The sequence below is a fragment of the Scyliorhinus canicula genome, chromosome 8 (assembly GCF_902713615.1).
Source record: "Scyliorhinus canicula chromosome 8, sScyCan1.1, whole genome shotgun sequence".
NCBI lineage: Eukaryota > Metazoa > Chordata > Chondrichthyes > Carcharhiniformes > Scyliorhinidae > Scyliorhinus > Scyliorhinus canicula.
This window is the reverse complement of record NC_052153.1, coordinates 196,507,986-196,533,020: the sequence shown is the minus strand read 5'-3', so window position 1 is coordinate 196,533,020 and position 25,035 is coordinate 196,507,986. Positions and strand designations below refer to the sequence as shown.

The 25,035-nt window shown below is 49.3% G+C and overlaps 1 protein-coding gene across 1 annotated transcript in view; it reads right to left on the bottom strand.

Annotated features, from left to right (window-relative positions):
* Nucleotides 1-25,035, bottom strand: part of LOC119969955 (otogelin-like protein) — a 199,464-nt gene that overhangs the window by 121,269 nt on the left and 53,160 nt on the right. Inside the window, exons 6-9 of the mRNA XM_038803921.1 lie at nt 17,610-17,662; nt 14,388-14,524; nt 14,252-14,293; nt 2,714-2,846 (exon numbers count right to left, since the gene is read on the bottom strand). Coding sequence (XP_038659849.1) covers nt 2,714-2,846; nt 14,252-14,293; nt 14,388-14,524; nt 17,610-17,662 — 365 coding nt within the window. The remainder of the gene's footprint in view (nt 1-2,713; nt 2,847-14,251; nt 14,294-14,387; nt 14,525-17,609; nt 17,663-25,035) is intronic.

The following is a 25,035-nucleotide window of genomic DNA, read 5'->3' as shown; positions in this document are numbered from 1 at the left end:
GCCCCCTCCTCTCCCCCAACACCCGCCCCCCTCCTCTCCCCCCCAACACCCGCCCCCCTCCTCTCCCCCCCAACACCCTCCCCCCTCCTCTCCCCCCCAACACCCGCCCCCCTCCTCTCCCCCCCAACACCCGCCCCCCTCCTCTCCCCCCCAACACCCGCCCCCCTCCTCTCCCCCCCCAACACCTGCCCCCCTCCTCTCCCCCCCCCCAACACCTGCCCCCCTCCTCTCCCCCCCCAACACCCGCCCCCCCTCTTCTCCCCCCCCCCCAACACCAACCTTGCTGTCATGGATGACCCTATCAGGACCAAGGAGCTCCAAACGGCATCACTTAAGGGATCAATTCAGTGCAAAAACCTCGCCATCTTGCGATCCTCTTCTCCCCCCCCCCCCAAACACCCGCCCCCCCCTCTTCTCCCCCCAAACACCCGCCCCCCCTCTTCTCCCCCCCAACACCCGCCCCCCCCCCCCTCGGCAGTGTCAATTTCAGCAGCCGGCTGATTATTTCAGTGAGAGCAGCTTCCCTCTCCGGATCAAAGTGAGTCGGCCGCTGAAATTGACACTGCCGGCTGCTCTCTCCCTCCAATCCAACTTTTAAGTTTTAATGTTTCTGATTGGAGGGAGAGAGCAGCCGGCAGTGTCAATTTCAGCGGCCGGCTCACTTTGATCCAGAGAGGGAAGCTGCTCTCTCACTGAAATAATCAGCCGGCCGCTGAAATTGACACAACTGACAGTTGGGGTCCATAATCCCCCCCGCGGTATATCGCGAACCGCGGTATTGCGGAGCGCGGTATAACGGGGGACTACTGTATAATTTTGTAAGTGATGAAAGATTGGGCAGCGTGGGTGTCCACAGGGACCTGGGTGTCCTAAAGGTTAGCATGGCAGGTGGGAGTCAAATGGTATGTTGGCCTTCAATGCAAAGAACAAAGAACAAAGAAAAGTACAGCACAGGAACAGGCCCTTCGGCCCTCTAAGCCTGTGCCGACAATGCTGCCCGTTTAAACTACAATCTTCTACACTTCTGGGTTACTGGTATAGGGTGGATATGTTGACTTGAGTAGGGTGATCATTGCTCAGCACAACATCGAGGGCCGAAGGGCCTGTTCTGTGCTGTACTGTTCTGTGTTCTATGTTCTATATGAGGCGCCCAGAATCATAACCGGGTGAAGCACCATTTTTGAAAAGTAGAGAAAAAGAGGGCTAAAGGCAGGATGCTAGGGGGAAGCGCTGAGGTATATACCGCACGCTAATTGGTTACAACCGGGACTATTAATTAATATACTATGCGACCCTTTAAAATTGTGAATTTCTGAATGTGGCCCTTGCACGGAAAAGTTTGCCCACCCCTGCCCTAGAGTTTCAATGAATGAGAGATGCCCTCACTGCACAATGACACAGTGGTTAGCACTGCTGCCTCACAGCGCCAGGGACCCGGATTCAATTCCAACCTTGAAGTCTGCACGTTCTCCCCGTGTATGCATGGGTTTCCTCCGGGTGCTCCGGTTTCCTCACACAGTCCAAAGATGTGCTAGCGAGGTGGATTGGCCATGCCAAATTTCCCTGTGGTTTCTAAAGGTTAAGTGAGGTCATGGGGATAGGGCAGGCGAGTGGACCTAGGTAGCTCTTTCAGAGGTTGGAGCAAACTCGATGGGCTGAATGGCCTCCTTCTGCACTGCAGGGATTCTATGGATCTTACAAGGTGTGATAGGGTGAATGTATAAAAGTGGCTGGATTCTCTGTTGTCAGGATTCTCCGTTGTGCCGGCAGCGCACCCTCGCCCGGGGATTTCCCGACGGCGTGAGGCTGCCAACAAATGGGAAGCCCCATTTGCCGGTGCAGCGGGACAGAGAATCCCATCTAGTATGTTTTCCCCTCGCTAGTGAGTCTAAAAACAGGGAAAAGAAATCTCACGGTCTTTTAAGAGTGAGATGAGGAGGAATTTCTTCACTCAAAGACTAGTGAATCCTTGGAAGTCTCTACCCTGGAAGATTGTGGAAGCTCAATCATTGTGCATGTTCAAGACAGAAATCGACAGATTTCTAGAGACTCATGACATCAGGGGATAAACAGGAAAGTATTGTAGATGTGGATGATTAATCATGATCCAACTGAATGGCGATCAGGCTCGACAGGCTGATGAACCTACTCTTGTTCCTAATTTCCTGTGAACAAATAAAAAAACTCACCAATATTAGTTGATTCGCAAAAAAAGCAATGGTGACAAGAGGAAATACATTTTAAGCAGCAGGTATGCAGGTTCTAGAATACGTTGCCATGGACGGTGGTGGAGGCTGTTTCAAATTCAGCCAGTGTTATTATCTCAACTCCATGAACCCTTATAGTACCTATTAACCATTCATGTGACACCATATCAAATGTCTTTTTGAGATCCAGGAATACGACATATATTTGTTCCTCTTTACCTACACGACCGATGTTTTGTTAAATACCATACTTTAAGTGAATTTAAATTCACCAGTTGCATTTGGATTTGCACAATTATTCCTGGATCATTCATCCAGACCTAAGCATTACTAATTTACTTTCCTATATTGCACACTTCTAGCAATATAACAAGATCAACAACAAGAATTCAGCCTTGTTTCAAGACCACATTCCATTGCATCAAATGGAGTTCATGTAGCTGACAAAGAAAGATACTAAGCAAGATAAAAACACACAGCCTGAACTCTGAAGCAATGGGGCTTACCTGAGTGATAGATAAAGGGAAGATCAGTTTCATTTTTTCCAAGAAAGGCACTGCCAGTTTTAGTCAGCGTTATTGATATTCCAATTGCCTTGATTGTCACAATGATATATTCAATGCAGTTACCATTTTCAGCCTAAACAAAAAAACAAGATGAACAAAGTTTTAACTGGGTTCAGCTATTCTGTGGCAGTACAAACATTGAAAAGTAGAAAAATTATGGTGTGCTCAATTTGTAGCTGTACAATCTACTCCACAGAACTATAGAAAGTTTGGAAAACAGAAGGAGGTCAATTGGTCCATTAAGTCTGTGCTAGACAACAAGTAAACATCCAGCCTCACCCTGTTCCCCAGACGGAAGAGGTGTGTCCCCATCATAACCTACTTTGCAGTATGCTGTGACATGACAAACAAGGGCCAGGATTCAATAAGTCTTATCACAACAAAATACTTCAACGGTTAACCAGCAGATGGCTATGAATGAGTAGATTGCGCTCAATTATACCGGGTTGTCTGATCATTGAACGCAGGACCCCAGCAATTCCCCACCAAGACACCATGGGCCCAACTGTGCAACAGCTCTCTCATTCGAAATGCACAGGCCCACTGTGGAAGGTAAATGTAGTGTAAAGTGCAGACAAATGCTGAAACAGAGGAACAAAGTGATGTGTTGGGTAAGCTGGGTCTACGTGGACTGCGTTTGATGCAGTGTAGAGAGAGACAGGCTTCCAACACTTGAAGAAATGCAACACAATTCTATTGAACATCTAACTATATTACATGCTTAACTGTGGGTTGACACTATGCTGACTTGACTGGAGACCTGAGGCTAACCTGACCAGACTATCTGACTACCACATGGTGTTTGTACTAGTTGCTGCTCACGAGCTCTGACTGTCTCAGAGGCTGGATCCCGAGAGAGCGGTAAAACTGGTGCCCTCTGGCTTTATAATGGTTGTGTCCTGTCTGGTGATTGGCTGCTGTGTTCTGTGTGTTCATTGGTCATCCTGTGGTCAATCACTGCCTGTCTGCACTCCATCATATACCTGGATGTATATTAGGACATCTTCCCCTCTTTTTAAAAAACAAATATGTGTCCAGGTCAATAAATAATGAATATGTGTACAGGAACCTGACTATGTACAGAATATGTTATGTATAACGTTTATTTGGAAGAAAACAGACTTATCAGTGATAGGCAGCATGGTTTTGTGCAGGGAAGGTCATGTCTTACAAACCTAATAGAATTGGATTGGATTGGATTTGTTTATTGAGACGTGTACCAAGGTACAGTGAAAAGTATTTTTCTGCAAGCAGCTCAACAGATCATTCAGTACATGGAAGAAAAGGGAATTAAACAAAATTGAAGAAAATACATGATAATACATAATAGGGCAACACAAGATATACAATGTAACTACATAAGCATTGGCATCGGTTGAAGCATACAGGGTGTAGTGTTAATGAGGTCAGTCAATAAGAGGGTCATTTAGGAGTCTGGTGACAGTGGGGAAGAAGCTGTTTTTGAGTCTGTTCGTGCGTGTTCTCAGACTTCTGAATCTTCTGCCCGATGGAAGAAGTTGGAAAAGTGAGTAAGCCGGGTGGGAGGGATCCTTGATTATGCTGCCCACTTTCCCCCGGCAGCGGGAGGTGTAGATGGAATCAATGGATGGGAGGCAGGTTCGTGTGATGGACTGGGCGGTATTCACGACTCTCTGAAGTTCCTTGCGGTCCTGGGCCGAGCAGTTGCCATACCAGGCTGTGATACAGCCCGATAGGATGCTTTCTATAGTGCATCTGTAAAAGTTGGTAAGGGTTAATGTGGAATTATTTGAGGTAGTGACAAAATTAATTGATGAGGGAAGGGCTGTAGATGTCATATACATGGACTTCAGTAAGGTGTTTGATAGAGTTTCCCATGGCAGGTTGATGGAAACAGTCGTATGGGGTTCAGGGTGTATTAGCTAGATGGATAAAGAACTGGCTGAGACAGAGAGTAGTGGTGGAAGGGAGTGTCTCAAAATGGAGAAAGGTGACTAGTGGTGTTCCACAGGGATCTGTGCTCGGACCACTGTTGTTTGTGATATACATAAATGATCTGGACGAAGGTATAGGTGGTCTGATGAGAAAGTTTGCAGATGATACTAAGATTGGTGGGGTTGCAGATAGCAAGGAGGACTGTTAGAGAATACAGCAAAATATAGATAGATTGGAGAGTTGGGCAGGGAAATGGCAGATGGAGTTCAATCCAGGCAAATGTGAGGTGATGCATTTTGGAAGATCTAATTCAAGAGCGGACTATGTGGTTAATGGAAGAGTCCTGGGAAAAATTGATGTACAGAGAGATCTGGGAGTTCAGGTCCATTGTACCCTGAAGGTGGCAACACAGGTCGATAGAGTGGTCAAGAAGGCATACAGCCTGCTTACCTTCATTGGACGGGGTATTGAGTACAAGAGTTGGCAGGTCATGTTACAGTTGTATAGGACTTTGGTTAGGTCACATTTTGAATACTGCGTGCAGTTCTGGTCGCCACATTACCAGAAGGATGTGGATGCTTTAGAGACGGTGCAGAAAAGGTTCACCAGGATGTTGCCTGGTATGGAAGGTGCTAGCTATGAAGAAAGGTTGAGAAGAGTAGGATTGTTTTTGTTGGAAAGACGGAGGTTGAGGGGGGAACCTGATTGAGGTCTACAAAATTATGAGAGGTATGGACAGGGTGGATAGCAACAAGCTTTTTCCAAGACTTAGTTCCAAGACTTTTGCCAAGGACAGCACGGTAGCATTGTGGATAGCACAATCGCTTCACAGCTCCAGGGTCCCAGGTTCGCTTCCGGCTTGGGTCACTGTCTGTGCGGAGTCTGCACATCCTCCCCGTGTGTGCGTGGGTTTCCTCCGGGTACTCCGGTTTCCTCCCACATGTCCAAAGATGTGCAGGTTAGGTGGATTGGCCATGATAAATTGCCCTTAGTGTCCAAAATTGCCCTTAGTATTGGGTGGGGTTACTGGGTTACTGAGTTATGGGGATAGGGTGGAGGTGTTGACCTTGGGTAGGATGCTCTTTCCAAGAGCCGGTGCAGACTCGATGGGCCGAATGGCCTCCTTCTGCACTGTAAATTCTATATGTAAAAGAGTGGGGGTGTCAATTGCAAGGAGTCACGATTTCAACGTGAGAGGGGGAAAGTTTAAGGGAGATGTGCGTGGAAATTTTTTTACGCAGAGGGTGGTGGGTGCCTGGAACGCTTTGCCAGCGGAGGTGGTAGAGGCGGGCACGATAGCATCATTTAAGATGCATCTGGACAGATAGATGAACAGGGATATATGAATGGGGAACAGAGGGAAGTAGATCCTTGGAAAATAGGCGACAGGTTTAGATAAAGGATCTGGATCGGCGCAGGCTGGGAGGGCCGAAGGGCCTGTTCCTGTGCTGTAATTTTCTTTGTTCTCTTTGTTCCATAATCCATATAGATGGGAAGATGTCTAGTGCAGATAGAGGGCAGATAAAACATGAGAAAAAACGATATGTCCAGATGTGTAAATGATGAGATAACAAGGTAATGCAACATTCAGTCTATAAATTCAGTCTCTGTGGCGGGTGACAAATTCTAGTTGACCGCCTCAAGGGTGGGTCAGGGGCCGCCTGCACTTGAATGGGCGGAACTGCCTCCAATGCGGTGGTCTTAGAGGTCGGTAGAAGAACTGGCAGATCGGTGGCCTCGTTGAAGGGCACGTCTTGAGGAAGTAGTGTGCGAGGCGGGACATCACGGTCAGGTGGCGGGCGTGGAAGCCTACGCAGTGCCCGCTTGTTACGCTGGAGAAAGGAGCCATCAGGCATGCAGACGAGGAACGATCTTGGGGCCACCTGCTTGACTACCACAGCTGTGGCAGACCAGCCACCATCAGGTAGCTGAACACGAACTCGGTCAGCAGGGACCAGCTCGGGGAGATCTGTGGCGTGGGCGTCATACGCCAACTTGCATTGGGCCCGAGACTGCTGCATTCTCTGTATGACCGGGAAGTTGTCAAGGTCCGGAATGTGGATAGCCGGCACCGTCGTTCGCAGTGTGCAGTTCATGAGGAGCTGCGCTGGGGACAGCCCAGTGGACAGAGGGGTCGCTGTGTAGGCTAACAGCGCCAGGTTGAAATCAGAACCCGAGTCAGCAGCTTTGCACAACAATCTTTTAACAATGTGGACCCCTTTTTCAGCCTTGCCATTCAACTGGGGTAGTGGGGGCTGGTTGTACAGCCGGGCAAAATCTGACCACTCCTGACTAAAGAAGCAGGGGCTGTTGTCCGTCATCACCATTAGTGGGACCCCATGCCGGGCAAAAGTTTCCTTGCATGCCTTGATTACCGTTGCTGACGTGAGATCAGACAGTTTGACCACTTCGGGGTAGTTGGAAAAGCAGTCCACTAGGAGGACATAGTCACGCTCCTTGGCGTGGAACAGGTCAACACCAACTTTGGACCATGGGTGGTCACCATTTCATGCGGCTGCAGAGTCTCTTTAGGCTGAGCCGGTTGGAATCATTGACGCGTCGGGCAATTGAGGACCGTGTTGGCAACATCTTGGCTGATACCTGGCCAGAATACTGCCTCTCGGGCTCGACGGCGACACTTTGACCCCCAGATGACTCTCATGGATGTGACCGAGGACCAACTCTCGCATGCTCTGTGGGATCACAATTCTGTCAAGCTTCATAAGGAAGCCGACTACTACCGTTAGATCGTCCTGACATTATAAAACTGGGGACACTGCCCCTTTTGCCAACCATCCGTGAGGTGCTGCATGACCCGCTGGAGCCAAGTATCCCTGGCCGTCTCCCCACGAATTTGCACGACCCTCTCATCAGTGGCCGGAAAGTTGGAGGCACAGAACTGCACCTGCGTGTCTATTTGACAGACAATGTCAGTCTGCTCACACGGTGTGGTGATAGATCTGGAGAGTGTATCGGCAACAATGAGCTCTTTGCCCGGGGTGTAGACCAGGTCGAAATCGTAGCGGCGGAGCTTGAGGAGGATACGTTGTAGCCGTGGCGTCATATCATTGAGGCCTTTTTGAATGATGTGGACCAATGGCCTGTGGTCCGTCCTGACCGTGAATGTGGGAGGCCATACACATAATCATGGCTTGTCGATCCCTTCAAGGAGGCCCAGGCATTCTTTTTCATTCTGAGCATATCGTTGCTCAGTGGGCGTCATTGCTCTAGAGGTGTTTGCAACTGGGGCCCAGCAGGAGGAGTCATCCCATTGGAGGAGCACTGCCCCAATGCCAGCCTGGCTCACGTCAGTGGATATTTTTGTCTCCTTGGCGGGGTCGAAAAATGCCAGCACCGGGGCCTTGGTGAGTTTCGCCCTGAGCTCACGCCACTTTTGCTCATGAGCGGGGAGCCACTGGAAGTCCGTCGTTTTTTTTAATGAGATGGCGGAGGGCTGTGGTGTGTGATGCCAAGTTGGGGGATGAATTTTCCAAAGAAGTTGACCATCCCTAGAAAGCGGAGGACCGCCTTCTTGTCCTCCGGGGTCTTCATGGCGTTGATTGCCGAAACCTTGTCTGCATCTAGCTGCAAAATGTGGTCACCAAGGAATTTGATTTCTGATTGACCAAACGAGCATTTGACTCTGTTGAGTCATAGGCCATGCTCGTGGATCCTATGGGTCACCCACTTGAGGCGATTCATGTGTTCTTGAGGAGTTGTAGACCAGATAATGACATTGTCGACGTACACTCGCACCCCCTCAATGCCCTCCATCATTTGTTCCATTATGTGGTGGAACACCTCTGAGGCGGAGATGATGCCAAAGGGCATCCGGTTGTAACAGTAATGTCCAAACGGGGTATTGAATGTGCACAGCTTTTGACTGGACGCGTCCATCTGTATTTGCCAAAACCCCTTGGAGGCGTCCAGCTTCGTGAAGAATTTAGCATGAGCCATCTCGCTGGTTAGTTCTTCTAGTTTAGGTATTGGGTAATGTTCCCTCATGATGTTTCGGTTCAAATCTTTGGGGTCGATACAGATTCGAAGTTACCCTGACAGTTTCTTGACGCAAACCATGGAGCTAACCCAGTCTCTGGGTTCCGTGACCTTAGAAATGACGCCCTGGTCCTGGAGGTCTTGCAGCTGCTGCTTGAGGCGGTCCTTGAGGGGTACCGGTACCCAACGCGGTGCGTGAACCACAGGGGTGGCATTTGGCTTCAATAGGATTTTGTATCGGTATGGAAGTGTGCCAATACCTTCGAACACACTCGGGTATTGCGCGATGATGTCATTGATTTGAGCCTGGAAGTTGTAATCTGTCGAGCGTGTTGCCTGTGCGGACGACATGGTGTGAACCCGCTGCACCAGGTTCAGGAGTTTGCAGGCCCGAGCACCGAGCAGGGAAGCTCTGTTGGTTCCTACGATTTTAAATCGCAGTGTTGCTTTTGATGACCTATTGGACACCGCAAGCTGCCATGAGCCACTGGCAGCAATGGCATTGCCATTGTAGTCGAGGAGCTGGCAGGCCGGTGTAAGAATGTTTGGTCTGACGCGGATGGTGTCGAGGTCAGACTGTGAAATGAGGTTAGCTGAAGCGCCGGTGTCCAGCTTGAAGCGTATGCGAGCCTTGTTAACCGTAAGGGTACAACACAACTCGTCATCCAGATCAATGCTTAGAATTGGGAGTTGTTTCACCATCGTTGAGAAAGGCAGCGCATGCTTAGTGATGATGCCCACCCGGAATGGGGATTTGAGGCCCTCAGTGTCGGAATCTGGTAGACTGTCAGGGTCGGAGTCTGTCACGGGTTGCTGTACTGACCGGACGCTCCTGCGCTGTGGCTGGGATCTCTGTGTGCTGGGCAGTGGAGCAGATCAGCAAAGGGCTGTGTAGCAGCCAAGCTTGCCACACTGGAGACAGCGCGAGATTTTGCCGGACATTGCCGCTTTAAGTGGGCGGAGCCACAATTGGAACATGTCATGACGCCGACGTCTGGACGTTCCGTGCGACACCGCGCATGCGCAGTGCAGTCGAACGATGTGCGCACCTGCGCAGGCTGGTCGGCGGTCTCGCCATCCCCTCGGTTGTGGCGCGCATGCGCTGGAGCCCGGGAAAAGCGCGCAAAATGGCCACTCTCATCCAGACTCAGGCCGTGCATTTGTTTGATGGCCTACACCCGTTCTGCATCGTGGGGGTTTTGCTTTGCTGTTTCTGCCGCTCTGATGTGGGAGTACCGCTTGTTAGCGTGCTCGTGGAGGACGCAGGTTTCGATAGCGATGGTAAGGGTGAGCTGCTTAACTTTCAGGAGCTGCTGGCGAAGGGAATTGAGTGGACCCCGAAAATGATCTGATCCCAGATCATGGAATCAGTTGTCGAGTCATAGTTGCATGACTGCGCGAGGATGTGGAGATGGGTTAAAAAGGACTGAAAAGGTTCATCCTTACCCTGAAGCCTCTGCTGGAAAACGTACCGTTCAAAGCTCTCATTGACCTCAATGTCACAGTGGCTGTCGGACTTCAGCAGGACTGTTTTAAATTTCGTCTTGTCTTCGCCTTCAGCGAATGTAAGGGAGTTGTAGATGAGGATAGTGTGGTCCCCGGCTGTATAAAGGAAGAGTTTGATCTTCCTGGCATCTGATGCGGCCTCGAGGTCGATGGCTTCAAGATGTAGCTGGAACTTCTGCTTGAATATCTTCCAGTTTGCACCGAGGTTGCCGGCGATGCGGAGCTGCGGGGAGGGCGGATGCTGTCCATATTACCGGATGGCTGATCGCTGGTCAAAGGCAGATTAACTCAAGATAGGTGCGTCAAACTTCAGCATTACTCACTGGTACCATGATGTGTTGGGTAAGCTGGGTCTACGTGGACTGCATTTGATGCAGTGTCGAGAGAGACAGGCTTCCAACACTTGATGAGATGCAACACGATTTTATTGATCAACTAACTATATTACATGCTTAACTGTGGGTTGACACTATACTGAGTTGACTGTAGACCTGAGGCTAACCTGACCAGACTATCTGACTACCACATGGTGTATGTTCTAGTTGCTGCTCACGAGCTCTGACTGTCTCAGAGGCTGGATCCCGAGAGTGCGGGAAAACTGGTGCCCTCTGGTTTTATAGTGGTCGTGTCCTGTCTGGTGATTGGCTGCTCTGTTCTGCGTGTTCATTGGTCATCTTGTGTGTCAATCACTGCCTGTCTGCACTCCATCATATGCCTGGATGTATATTATGACACAAAGTATTGACCAAACTATCAGATGATATCCTTTACTTTCCAAGCATTGTAGATTAGCCCAGTAATAAATTAACAGAATGAATTAAGCCAAGTGCAATAGAGTTAGCAGCCCAGATAAGTGGTACCTGAGATAATATCGATGAGTATAATTCATTCCTTCACATTTGGGGTGGCTTCAACCTGACCTTCAACCCTGGGAAACACTCATTCAAATTGTTCATGCAAATTCATAATCCCTTTCAATGAGATGGGTGGGGTGGGGTGGAGGACAGGCACCAGGACCTCACCATCTAGAGACTTAGCAGGGAACACATCCCTATTGACTCAAAGAGCAAAGAACAAAGAAATGTACAGCAGAGGAACAGGCCCTTCGGCCCTCCAAGCCTGTGCCGACCATGCTGCCCGTCTAAACTAAAATCTTCTACACTTCCTGGGTCCGTATCCCTCTATTCCCATCCTATTCATGTATTTGTCAAGATGCCCCTTAATTGTCACTGTCGTCCCTGCTTCCATCACCTCCTCCGGCAGTGAGTTCCAGGCACCCACTAACCTCTGTGTAAAACAACTTGCCTCGTACATCTCCTCTAAACCTTGCTCATCGCACGTTAAACCTATGCCCCCTGGTAATTGATCCCTCTACCCTGGGAAAAAGTCTTTGACTATCCACTCTGTCGCTGCCCGTCTGCACGTCCTCCCCCTGTGTGCGTGGGTTTCCTCCGGGTGCTCCGGTTTCCTCCCACAGTCCAAAGATGTGCGGGTTAGGTGGATTGGCCGTGATAAATTGCCCGTAGTGCCCTAATAAAAAAGTAAGGTTAAGGGGGGGGTTGTTGGGTTACGGGTATAGGGTGGATACGTGGGTTTGAGTAGGGAGATCATGGCTCGGCACAACATTGAGGGCCGAAGGGCCTGTTCTGTGCTCTACTGTTCTATGTTCTATGTTCTATGCCCCTCTAATTTTGTAGACTCACGTAGGCCCGATGCCATATAATTCTCTAACGAACATTGATTGGCATAAGGCAGGACTCCCGCCCCTCACTCAGGAGGAAGTCAGGCCTTGGTGGGCTGCTGGCAATCAAAGTGGCTGGCAGTTCTCCAGCTCTTTGAGCAATAGTGCTGCTGTTGGCAGCTGCCTGGTACTTGGTACAAGATCCGGAGTGCAGGTAACTGTCAGGTGTCCCAGGGCGGGGAACGTCAGGAAGATCTGGGGGGCTGCGAGGAGGATCATCGGGGTCTCAGTGGGTAGGCGTGGGGAACAGTGCTTCTGATGGAAACACCCTCCCTGCCCGAGATCCAGCTATGTTCAATTTGCATTTTCCCGCCGAAGTTGTCCGCCTAACAGCATACAAATTGAAGTTTTGTGGGAATAGGCACTTAGGTGGGTACTAAGTGGTCACTTAAAGGGAGGGGGACAAAGGTGACCTACTCCTCCGAGACTGCCCTCCCCAGCATAAGATTGTGACCAGGTTAGAGTAGGTGGGAACCCAGACCAGACCCCTCCATGCGATTACATGCTCCACCCCCCCCCCCCCCCCCCCCCCACCCCCCCACCCCCCCCCCCCCGTACCCAAATAGGAAAATTCAGCTAGGTCAATTACTGCCCCATCAGTCTACTCTCAATGATCAGTAAAGTATGGACGGATGTTCCCCATAATTAGTCAGGGTGAAAACCAGAGCGTACCTCTCCAGCTGCACAGCCGAGTTTTCAGACCAGATCTTCAGCCAAAAGAAAAATCTGGGGGTGTGGTTCATGCTGTCGGTCTGGCGGGCGGGGCCTTATAGAGCCCACAAGGCCGGCTCCACAGAGATCGGGCGCAATCCTTAAAGGATTGGTGTATCCTTCTGTACCCATCCTATCCATGTATTTGTCAAGATGCCTTTTGAATGCCATATTTGCTTCCACAACCTCTGCTGGAAACGCGTTCCAGGCACTTACCACCCTCTGTGTAAAACACCTGCCTCGCACATCTCCTCTAAACTTTGCCCCACGGATCTTTAACCTAAGCCACCTGGTGACTGACCCTTTCACCCTGTACCCATCCATTCTATTCATGCCCCTCATAATCTTGTAGACCTCTATCAGGTCGCCCCTCAATCTCCGTCATTCTAATGAAAACAGTCCGAGTCTATTCAGCCTCTCCACATAGCTAACACCCTCCAGACCAGGCAATTTCCTGGGAAACCTCCTCTGCACCTTCTCTAAAGCCTCCACATCTTTCTAATAGTGTGGCGACCAGAATTGTGCGCAATATTCCAAGTGTGGTCTGTACAACTTTGCATGACCTGCCAGTTTTTATACTTGATGCCCTGTCCAATGAAGGCAAGCATTCCATATGCTTTCTTGACTTCCTTGTCCACTTGTGTTGCCACTTTCAAAGATCTGTGGACATCTACACCCAAATCTCTCTGACTTTCTATATTCCTAAGGGTTTTGCCATTTACGGTATATTTCCCCTCTATGTTAGACCTACCAAAATGCATTACCTCACATTTGTTTGGATTAAACTCCATTTGCCATTTCTCTGCCCAAGTCTCTAACCTATCCATGTCCTGCTGTGTCCTCTGACAATCCTCAACACTATCTGCCACTCCACCAACCTTGGTGTCATCCGCTAACTTACTAATCAGACTGGCTACATTTTCCTCCAAATCGTTTATGTATACTACAAACAACAGAGGCCCCAGCACCGATCCCTGTGGAACACCACTAGTCACAACCTTCCATTCAGAAAAACACCTTCTACTGTTACCCTTTGCCTTCTATGCCAGTTCTGTATCCATCTTGTCACCTCATCTCTGATCCCGTGTGACTTGACCTTTTGTACCATTCTGCCATGAGGCACCTTGTCAAAGGCTTTACTGAAGTCCATGTAAACAACATGGTCTGCAGCAGTTCAAGAGGTCGGAAATAAATTCTGGCCGAGCAAGTGATACAGATATTCAATGAATTTTTTAAAAATCAAGTGGATTCATAGAACATACAGTGCAGAAGGAGGCCATTCAGCCCATCGAGTCTGCACAGACCCATTTAAGCCTATCCTGTAACCCAATGACTCCTCCTCACCTTTTTTGATCACTAAGGGCAATTTATCATAACCAATCCACCTAACCTGCACGTCTTTGGACTGTAGGAGGAAACTGGAGCACCTGGAGGAAACCCACGCAGACACAGGGAGAACGTGTAGACTCCACACAGACAGTGACCCAGCGGGGAATCGAACCTGGGACCCTGGCGCTGTGAAGCCACAGTGCTATCCACTTGCGGTACTGTGCTGCCCACGGTGCAAGGAACAACTGAATGCACTGGATGGGCTCGTATTGCCTCATTACCTTTTTCTGCTTCGAAAAATTCTTGTGTCCTTTTAGAGATACCTAAGATCAGGAACTATAAAATGAGATCAACATACCATTTTCCCATTGCTTCAACCCTGCAGGATTTAATTATCAGCAAAGTCACTGTTCTTACCTCTTCACATGTGTTCGTGCCAAGGTAGATAGTGAACATGTCAGTTGTCACTAAGCTATGAATGCAGCCTCCACCAAAATAATAACGAGTGCCATCAAAGGTGGTAATGTACTGACTTCCACTGACTGAGCAGATCACTGAGTGGAGAAAGAGCAAATACATGGTGACTGATCACAATACTAAAACAATCAGAAAACCGCAGAGCCTGATAATTTGAAATAGAACACAAATGCCTGGAAATTCACAGCTCCCACCATTTAAAAGAGAAATTTTATCACATATAATAATTAGGCAGAATCTTTGATTGTGAAGTCTTAGTTTGGTGGCAGCAGTGGAAGTTTGAGTGATTTCCACTGGAGGGCAGGACAGCTGAACATGCACAATCTTGTGCTAATCAGCTCATTATGTATCTGTGCCGAGAACAGTGAGTCTCAGAATAAGCACAGACAGGAAGTCGTCCTCCCCACCTTGAAGGTCTGCCTGCCATTGTTAAAGGGCACCCAGACAGCCATTCACTTACGACAGGCCAGGGTGTCACAGACAGGGGCTGTTTAGCACAGGGCTAAATTGCTGGCTTTGAAAGCAGACCAAGCAGGCCAGCAGCACGGTTCAATTCCCGTACCAGCCTCCCCGAACAGGTGCCGGAATGTGGCGACTAGGGACTTTTCACAGTAACTTCATTTGAAGCCTACTCATGACAATAAGCGATTTTCATTTCATTTTTTCCACATGTAGAGAGCATGTGACCTTGCGGTCCAGCGATGCCACCCTGGAGAGTTTGCACCAGGTTGGCCAGTGAAGGCAGGAGGTAGTGCCATTTGACCACAGGAGCTTGGGCAGATTTTGCAGCGGTGGTTAGCATCTGTATGGTTCAGTGCAGGGACACGGGGCAGTGCAGGAAGTGGATCAATGATCTGCTGCATTCCACCAGGGCAAGTACACTGCCCACTCACTTCAAACTGACACTCTGCCAGTGACCCCATTGCCTCCAGCAGGTCAGGCTGAGGAGCGTATACCTGACCTGAGCAGCTGAGGATACCTGGCAAAGTCCTAACCACCAACAAGGCTTCGCAGTCAGCAGGTTGCCTCCAACCAACTGGGGGCTGCACCTGGATGGAACAGCAGGCAACAAAAGATCAAGAAGTATTGAAGGCACACAGATGGCATGCATATACAACCATTGTATATAGATTTTGTACTTAGAAATATATGTTCACTTACACAGCATAGAAGTCTCATGAGTTCCACCTTGTTGCGAGTTTTTTCAATGAACACGGGTATTTGAGGGGTTTATTTTCATTCCTGGGATGTGGGCGTTGCTGGGTCAACATTCATGGCCATCCTAAGGGCATTTCAGAGTCAGCCACATCGCTGTGGGTCTGGAGTCACATGTAGGCCAGACCGGGTAAGGACAGCAGATTTCCATCCCTACAGGGCATCAGTGAGCCAGATGGGTTTTAACAACAATCGACAATGGTTTCATGGTGACCTTTAGACTTTTGTCATTCCAAATTTTCATTGAATTCAAATTTAACTATCTGCCTGGTGGGATTCGAACCCCGGTCCCTGGAGAATGGCTCTGGTGTCCTAGTCCAGTGACAATACCACTATGCCACTGCATCCCCAGTCTGGACTATAGGCTCTCAATAGAGCTACATCATGAACTCTCATAGACTTAGTTCATCAATACTGTCAACATATTGAATCCTCAATCATCCTCCATCTCCATGTTTCAACACTGGCCATGAGTGTGCTGCCTGCTGTTAATGCAGCTGACCATATTCTGACCTTTTCATCTCCTCCTAATGTAGCCCTGGTATCACATGTGGGTGGATACCATGCGTATTCGAGGGCGTTAAGTCTGCTCTGTGTAAGGGCAGCGCGATGGTGCAGTGGTTAGCACTGCAGCCTCACGGCACCGAGGTCCCAGGTTCGATCCCGGCTCTGGGTCACTGTCCGTGTGGGGTTTGCACATTCTCCCCGTGTTTGCGTGGGTTTCGCCCCCACAACCCAAAGATGTGCAGGGTAGGTGGATTGGCCTCAATCAATTGCCCCTCAATTGGAAAAAATGAATTAGGGTACTCTAAATGTATATTAAAAAAAAGTCTGCTCTGTGAGTGGCAGAGAACGCTGTGGCCGGAACTTCCCGACTGTTCCCACCAGCGGATCGTCCGAATGTGCCAATGGCGAACCTCCGCCGTGGGCTTCTGATCGGTGGTAGTCCATACAACAGTAAACCCCGTTGACAAGGGTGAGATCGGAAGATCCGGTTCCCAGCCAATGGTGGGCTCCCTCTGTGTGGTATTGTGTGAAGCAAATAATGGCATGATGGGAAAACTAGTCAAGTCTTCTTGGTACAATTGAATTTAACCTAAGACACAGATTCAAAATACACAGATATACACAGCCGAGGTCGACTTGACCTAAGAACCGAGTGACTCTAAAATTCTAAGATAAGGCTTGGAACTAGAAGTAGTCTCAATACATAACAAGCTGAACAATTGTCTCTTCCTGTATGTAAACAACTTCTTCCCTTTCTTAAAACAAAGACAAGATAATGATATGAAACTCAAGTCCCCTAAAGGTCAGAAGGTGATGCCATTGTAACGATTATTACTTATGTTTTACTTTCAATCAAATTCCTGACCAAGCTGTATTCATGTTATCTTGATCCTATAATGTATAAGAATCGCCTTCTTTTCCTGGAATATCGCAGACTTGGGACGGACTCCGCAGTTTGTAATTGACTGCCTTCCGACTTTCCAAGTTTCTGCCATTTCTGCTAGCAGTTCTAATTAGTGAATAAAGTTCAGTTTTGCTTATCTAATGAATGCTGTTTGAATTTCTCTATCACAGTCAAGACGCGGGGAAAATATAAAATACAACATCTGCGAAACGTGCAGCGGGAGGGGCGTGGAAAATTCTGCCCTCTAGGTAAGTTTCAGGGCCGAGAGACTGAAGCTCTAAACTGCCTTCTTGAGACTAGAGAACCGGGAGCTGCCATACCTGTCTGGAGGAAGCTGTGGGGGTCATGTTCAATCATGGATGGCCTGTCCTGGTGATTTGTCGTGTTGTGCTGACACGCGGAAGTATGGAGGCAACAGGCACATTAGCCTTGGCTGTAAAGAGGATTTGAATTTTGGGTTTAAGACAGGCTTGTCCAACCTTCTTACTCAGGGCGGGGAGGGGGGTAGTGGCGGCACATTTAGGTTTTCTTCTCACTCAAGGGGTTGATGAGAAAATTCCGGAAAGCTAACATTTGGTCCAACAATAAACTGAATAAGTAAAAAAGTTAAGGTATTAAGAAAGAAAACAATTTCTGAGCAAATATAAAGCCATGCCAGAAAGTTAATTTGATGATGATATGAATGAATAATGACTGAAAATGGCCAGGTGAGGGAGTCGATGTGTGTGTCCCCGAATCACTCTCACTCTCGAGTACTCATTCACTCATACTCACCTTCGTCCACTGTGATTGGGTGCAAGAGTATGTGTTGGTGTGGGCTGGTGAGAGGGAGTGCGAGGCCTGAGACTGGAAGGCTGCAGTCTCATCCACACACACACATATTGCCGTCTCACACACACACATGCACACATACACACTCATTGCCCTCTCACACACACTCACACGCACACATACACACTCATTGCCCTCTCACACACACTCACACGCACACATACACACTCATTGCCCTCTCACGCACACATACACACTCAGTGCCCTCTCACACACACACACACACACTCATTGCCCTCTCACGCACACATACACACTCATTGCCCTCTCACACACACACACACACATACACACTCATTGCCATCTCTCACACACACACACACACTCATTGCCCTCACACACATACACACTCATGACCCTCTCACACCCACATTGCCCTCTCACACACACACGCACACAAACACACTCATTGCCCTCTCACACACAAACACACTCATTGCCCTCACACACATACACACTCATTACCCTCTCACACCCACATTGCCCTCTCACACACACACACATACTCATTGCCCTCTCTCACACACACACACACACTCAATGCCCTCTCACACACACACTCATTGCCCTCACTCACACACACACACACACACCCATTACCCTCTCTCACACACACTCATTGCCCTCTCACACACACACACACACACACACACACACACACGTACACACTCATTGCCCTCACACACACACTCATTGCCTTCTCACACACACACACTCATTGCCCTCTCACACACACACACTCGTTGCTCTCTCAGACACTCATTGCCCTCTCACACACACACACTCATTGCCCTCTCACACACACATACTCATTGCCCTCTCACACAAACACACACTCATTGCCCTCAAACACACACACTCATTGTCCTCTCACACACACACTCATTGCCCTCTCACACACTCATTGCCCTCACACACACACACTCATTGTCCTCTCACACACACACACTCATTGTCCTCCCACACACACACACTCATTGCCCTCTCACACACACACTCATTGCCCTCACACACACTCATTGCCCTCTCACACACACACACTCAATGCCCTCTCACACACACACACTCATTGCCCTCACACACACTCATTGCCCTCTCTCACACACACACACACTCATTGCCCTCTCACACACACACACTCATTGCCCTCTCTCTCACACACACACACAGTCATTGCCCTCACACACACACACACACTCATTGTCCTCTCACACACACACACACTCATTGTCCTCTCACACACACACAGTCATTGGCCACACACACACACACACTCATTGCCCTCTCACACACACACAGTCATTGCCCTCTCACACAAACACACAATCATTGCCCTCACACACACACACACACTCATTTCCCTCTCACACACTCATTGCCCTCACACACACACTCATTGTCCTCTCACACACACACACTCATTGTCTTCTCGCACACACACACACTCATTGCCCTCTCAGACACACACACTCATTGTCCCTCTCACACACACACACTCATTGCCCTCACACACACTCATTGCCCTCTCTCACACACACACACACTCATTGCCCTATCACACACACACACTCATTGCCCTCTCACACACTCATTGCCCTCTCACACACACCCTCTCATTGCCCTCTCACACACACACACTCATTGCCCTCACACACACTCATTGCCCTCTCTCACACACACACACTCATTGCCCTCACAAACACTCATTGCCCTCTCACACACACACACATTGCTCTGACACACACTCATTGCCCTCTCACACACACACACACACACACACTCATTGCCCTCTCACACACACTCATTGCCCTCTCTCTCACACACACACACTCATTGCCCTCTCACACACACACACTCATTGCCCTCACACACACTCATTGCCCTCTCACACACTCATCACCCTCTCACACACACACTCATTGCCCTCTCACAAACACTCATTGCCCTCTCTCTCACACACACACTCATTGCCCTCTCACACACACACACTCATTGCCCTCTCACACACTCATTGCCCTCTCACACACACCCACTCATTGCCCTCTCACACACACACACTCATTGCCCTCACACACACTCATTGCCCTCTCTCACACACACACACTCATTGCCCTCACACACACTCATTGCCCTCTCACACACACACACATTGCTCTGACACACACTCATTGCCCTCTCACACACACACACACACACTCATTGCCCTCTCACACACACTCATTGCCCTCTCTCTCACACACACACACACTCATTGCCCTCACACACACACACACACTCATTGCCCTCACACACACTCATTGCCCTCTCACACACTCATTGCCCTCTCTCACACACACACACACTCATTGCCCTCTCACACACACACTCATTGCCCTCTCTCACACACACACACACACTCATTGCCCTCTCTCACACACATTCATTGCCCTCTCACACACACACACACACACACATGTACACACTCATTGCCCTCACACACACACAATCATTGCCTTCTCACACACACACACTCATTGCCCTCTCACACAGACACACACACACACACACTCATTGCCCTCTCACACACACAATCACTCGTTGCCCACTCTCACACACACTCATTGCCCTCACACACACACACACTCATTGTCCTCTCACACACACACTCACTGCCCTCTCACACACACACACACTCATTGTCCTCTCACACACACACTCATTGCCCTCACACACACACAGTCATTGCCCTCACACACACACACACACTCATTGCCCTCTCACACACACGCACACTCATTGCCCTCACACACACACTCATTGCCCTCTCATACACACACACACTCATTGGCCTCTCACACACACACAGTCATTGCCCTCTCACACACACACACGCTCATTGTCCTCTCACACACACACACACTCATTGTCCTCTCACACACACACACTCATTGCCCACACACACACACTCATTGCCCTCTCACACACACACACTCATTGTCCTCTCACACACACACACACTCATTGCCCTCTCACACACACACACTCATTGCCCTCTCTCACACACACACACACACAGTAATTGCCCTCACACACACACACTCATTGCCCTCTCACACACACACACTCATTGCCCGCTCTCTCACACACACACACACACACACAGTCATTGCCCTCACACACACACACACTCATTGCCCTCTCAGACACACACACACTCATTGTCCTCTCACACACACACAGTCATTGCCCTCACACACACACACACTCATTGCCCTCTCACACACACACTCATTGCCCTCTCTCACACAAACACACACACCCATTGCCCTCTCACACACACACACTCATTGTCCTCTCACACACACACACTCATTGCCCTCTCTCACACACACACACTCATTGCCCTCTCACACACACACACTCATTGCCCTCTCTCACACACACACACACACACTCACCCATTGTGCTCACACACACATTCATTGCCGTCTCACACAAACACCCACACTCTCACACACACACACTCCTTTCCCTCTCTCTCACACACACACACACACATACACACTCATTGCCCTCACAGACACATACTCATTGCCAGCTCACACACACACACACTCATTTGCTCTCTTTCTCACACACACACACACTCATTGCCCTCTCACACAAACACACACACGCACACACACATACACACACACTCATTGCCCACACACACATAAACACTCATTACCCTCTCACACACACATTGCCCTCTCTCATACACACACACACACACACTCATTGCCCTCTCTCACACACACACTCATTGCCCTCTCACACACACACTCATTGCCCTCTCTCACACAAACACACACACACTCATTGCCCTCTCACACACACACACTCATTGTCCTCTCACACACACACACACACTCATTGCCCTCTCACACACTCATTGCCCTCTCACACACACACACTCATTGCCCTCACACACAAACACACACTCATTGCCCTCACACACACACACACACTCATTGCCCCCTCACACACTCATTGCCCTCACACACACACACTCATTGTCCTCTCACACACACACACTCATTGTCCTCTCACACACACACACTCATTGCCCTCTCACAAACAAACACACATTTCCCTCACACACACTCATTGCCCTCTCACACACACACACGCATTGCCCTCTCACACACAGACACTCATTGCCCTCACACACACTCATTGCCCTCTCTCACACACACACACTCATTGCCCTCTCACACACACACACTCATTGCCCTCTCTCACACACACACACACAGTCATTGCCCTCACACACACACACAGTCATTGCCCTCTCACACACACACACTCATTGCCCTCTCACACACACACACACTCATTGCCCTCTCACACACACACAGACATTGCCCTCACATACACACACAGTGATTGCCCTCACACACACACACACTCATTGCCCTCTCACACACACACACTCATTGTCCTCTCACACACACACACTCATTGTCCTCTCACACACACACACACTCATTGCCCTCTCACACACTCATTGCCCTCTCACACACACACACTCATTGCCCTCTCACACAAACACACACTCATTGCCCTCACACACACCCATTGCCCTCTCACACACTCATTGCCCTCACACACACACTCATTGTCCTCTCACACACACACACACTCATTGTCCTCTCACACACACACGCATTGCCCTCTCACACACACACACTCATTGCCCTCACACACACTCATTGCCCTCTCTCACACACACACACACTCATTCCCCTCTCACACACATACACTCATTGCCCTCTCACACACAACCATACACACTCATTGCCCTCTCACACACACACACACACTCACCCATTGTGCTCACACACACACTCATTGCCGTCTCACACAAACACCCACACTCTCACACACACACACTCCTTTCCCTCTCTCTCACACACACACACACACATACACACTCATTGCCCTCACAGACAAATACTCATTGCCAGCTCACACACACACACACTCATTTTGCTCTCTTTCTCACACACACACACACTCATTGCCCTCTCACACAAACACACACACACTCATTTTGCTCTCTTTCTCACACACACACACACTCCTTGCCCTCTCTCACACACACACACAGTCATTGCCCTCATACACACACACACACTCATTCTCCTCACACACACACACACTCATTCCCCTCACGCACACACACACTCATTGCCCTCTCACACACACACTCATTGCCCTCTCTCACACACACACTCATTGCCCTCTCTCACACACACTCATTGCCCTCACACACACGCACACACACACACACACACACTCATTGTCCACACACACATACACACTCATTACCCTCTCACACACACATTGCCCTCTCTCATACACAGACACACACACACTCATTGCCCTCTCTCACACACACACACTCATTGCCCTCTCACACACACACTCATTGCCCTCTCTCACACAAACACACACACACTCATTGCCCTCTCACACACACACACTCATTGTCCTCTCACACACACACACACACTCATTGCCCTCTCACACACGCATTTCCCTCTCACACACAGACACTCATTGCCCTCACACACAAACACACACTCATTGCCCTCACACACACACACACACTCATTGCCCTCTCACACACACATTGCCCTCTCTCATACACACACACACACACACTCATTGCCCTCTCTCACACACACACTCATTGCCCTCTCACACACACACTCATTGCCCTCTCTCACACAAACACACACACACTCATCCATTGTGCTCACACACACACTCATTGCCGTCTCACACAAACACCCACACTCTCACACACACACACTCCTTTCCCTCTCTCTCACACACACACACACACATACACACTCATTGCCCTCACAGACACATACTCATTGCCAGCTCACACACACACACACTCATTTTGCTCTCTTTCTCACACACACACACACTCATTGCCCTCTCACACAAACACACACACACACACACACACTCATTTTGCTCTCTTTCTCACACACACACACACACACTCCTTGCCCTCTCTCACACACACACACAGTCATTGCCCTCATACACACACACACACTCATTCTCCTCACACACACACACACTCATTCCCCTCACGCACACACACACTCATTGCCCTCTCACACACACACTTATTGCCCTCTCTCACACACACACTCATTGCCCTCTCTCACACACACTCATTGCCCTCACACACACGCACACACACACACACACTCATTGTCCACACACACATACACACTCATTACCCTCTCACACACACATTGCCCTCTCTCATACACAGACACACACACACTCATTGCCCTCTCTCACACACACACTCATTGCCCTCTCACACACACACTCATTGCCCTCTCTCACACAAACACACACACACTCATTGCCCTCTCACACACACACACTCATTGTCCTCTCACACACACACACTCATTGCCCTCTCTCACACACACACACTCATTGCCCTCTCACACACACACACTCATTGCCCTCTCTCACACACACACACACACACTCACCCATTGTGCTCACACACACATTCATTGCCGTCTCACACAAACACCCACACTCTCACACACACACACTCCTTTCCCTCTCTCTCTCACACACACACACACATACACACTCATTGCCCCCACAGACACATACTCATTGCCAGCTCACACACACACACACTCATTTTGCTCTCTTTCTCACACACACACACACTCATTGCCCTCTCACACAAACACACACACACACTCATTTTGCTCTCTTTCTCACACACACACACACACTCCTTGCCCTCTCTCACACACACACACAGTCATTGCCCTCATACACACACACACACTCATTCCCTCACACACACACACACTCATTGCCCTCTCACACACACACTCATTGCCCTCTCTCACACACACACTCATTGCCCTCTCTCACACCCACTCATTGCCCTCTCACACACACACACTCATTGCCCTCACACACACCATTGCCCTCTCTCACACACACACTCATTGCCCTCACAAACACTCATTGCCCTCTCACACACACACACATTGCTCTGACACACACTCATTGCCCTCTCACACACACACACACTCATTGCCCTCT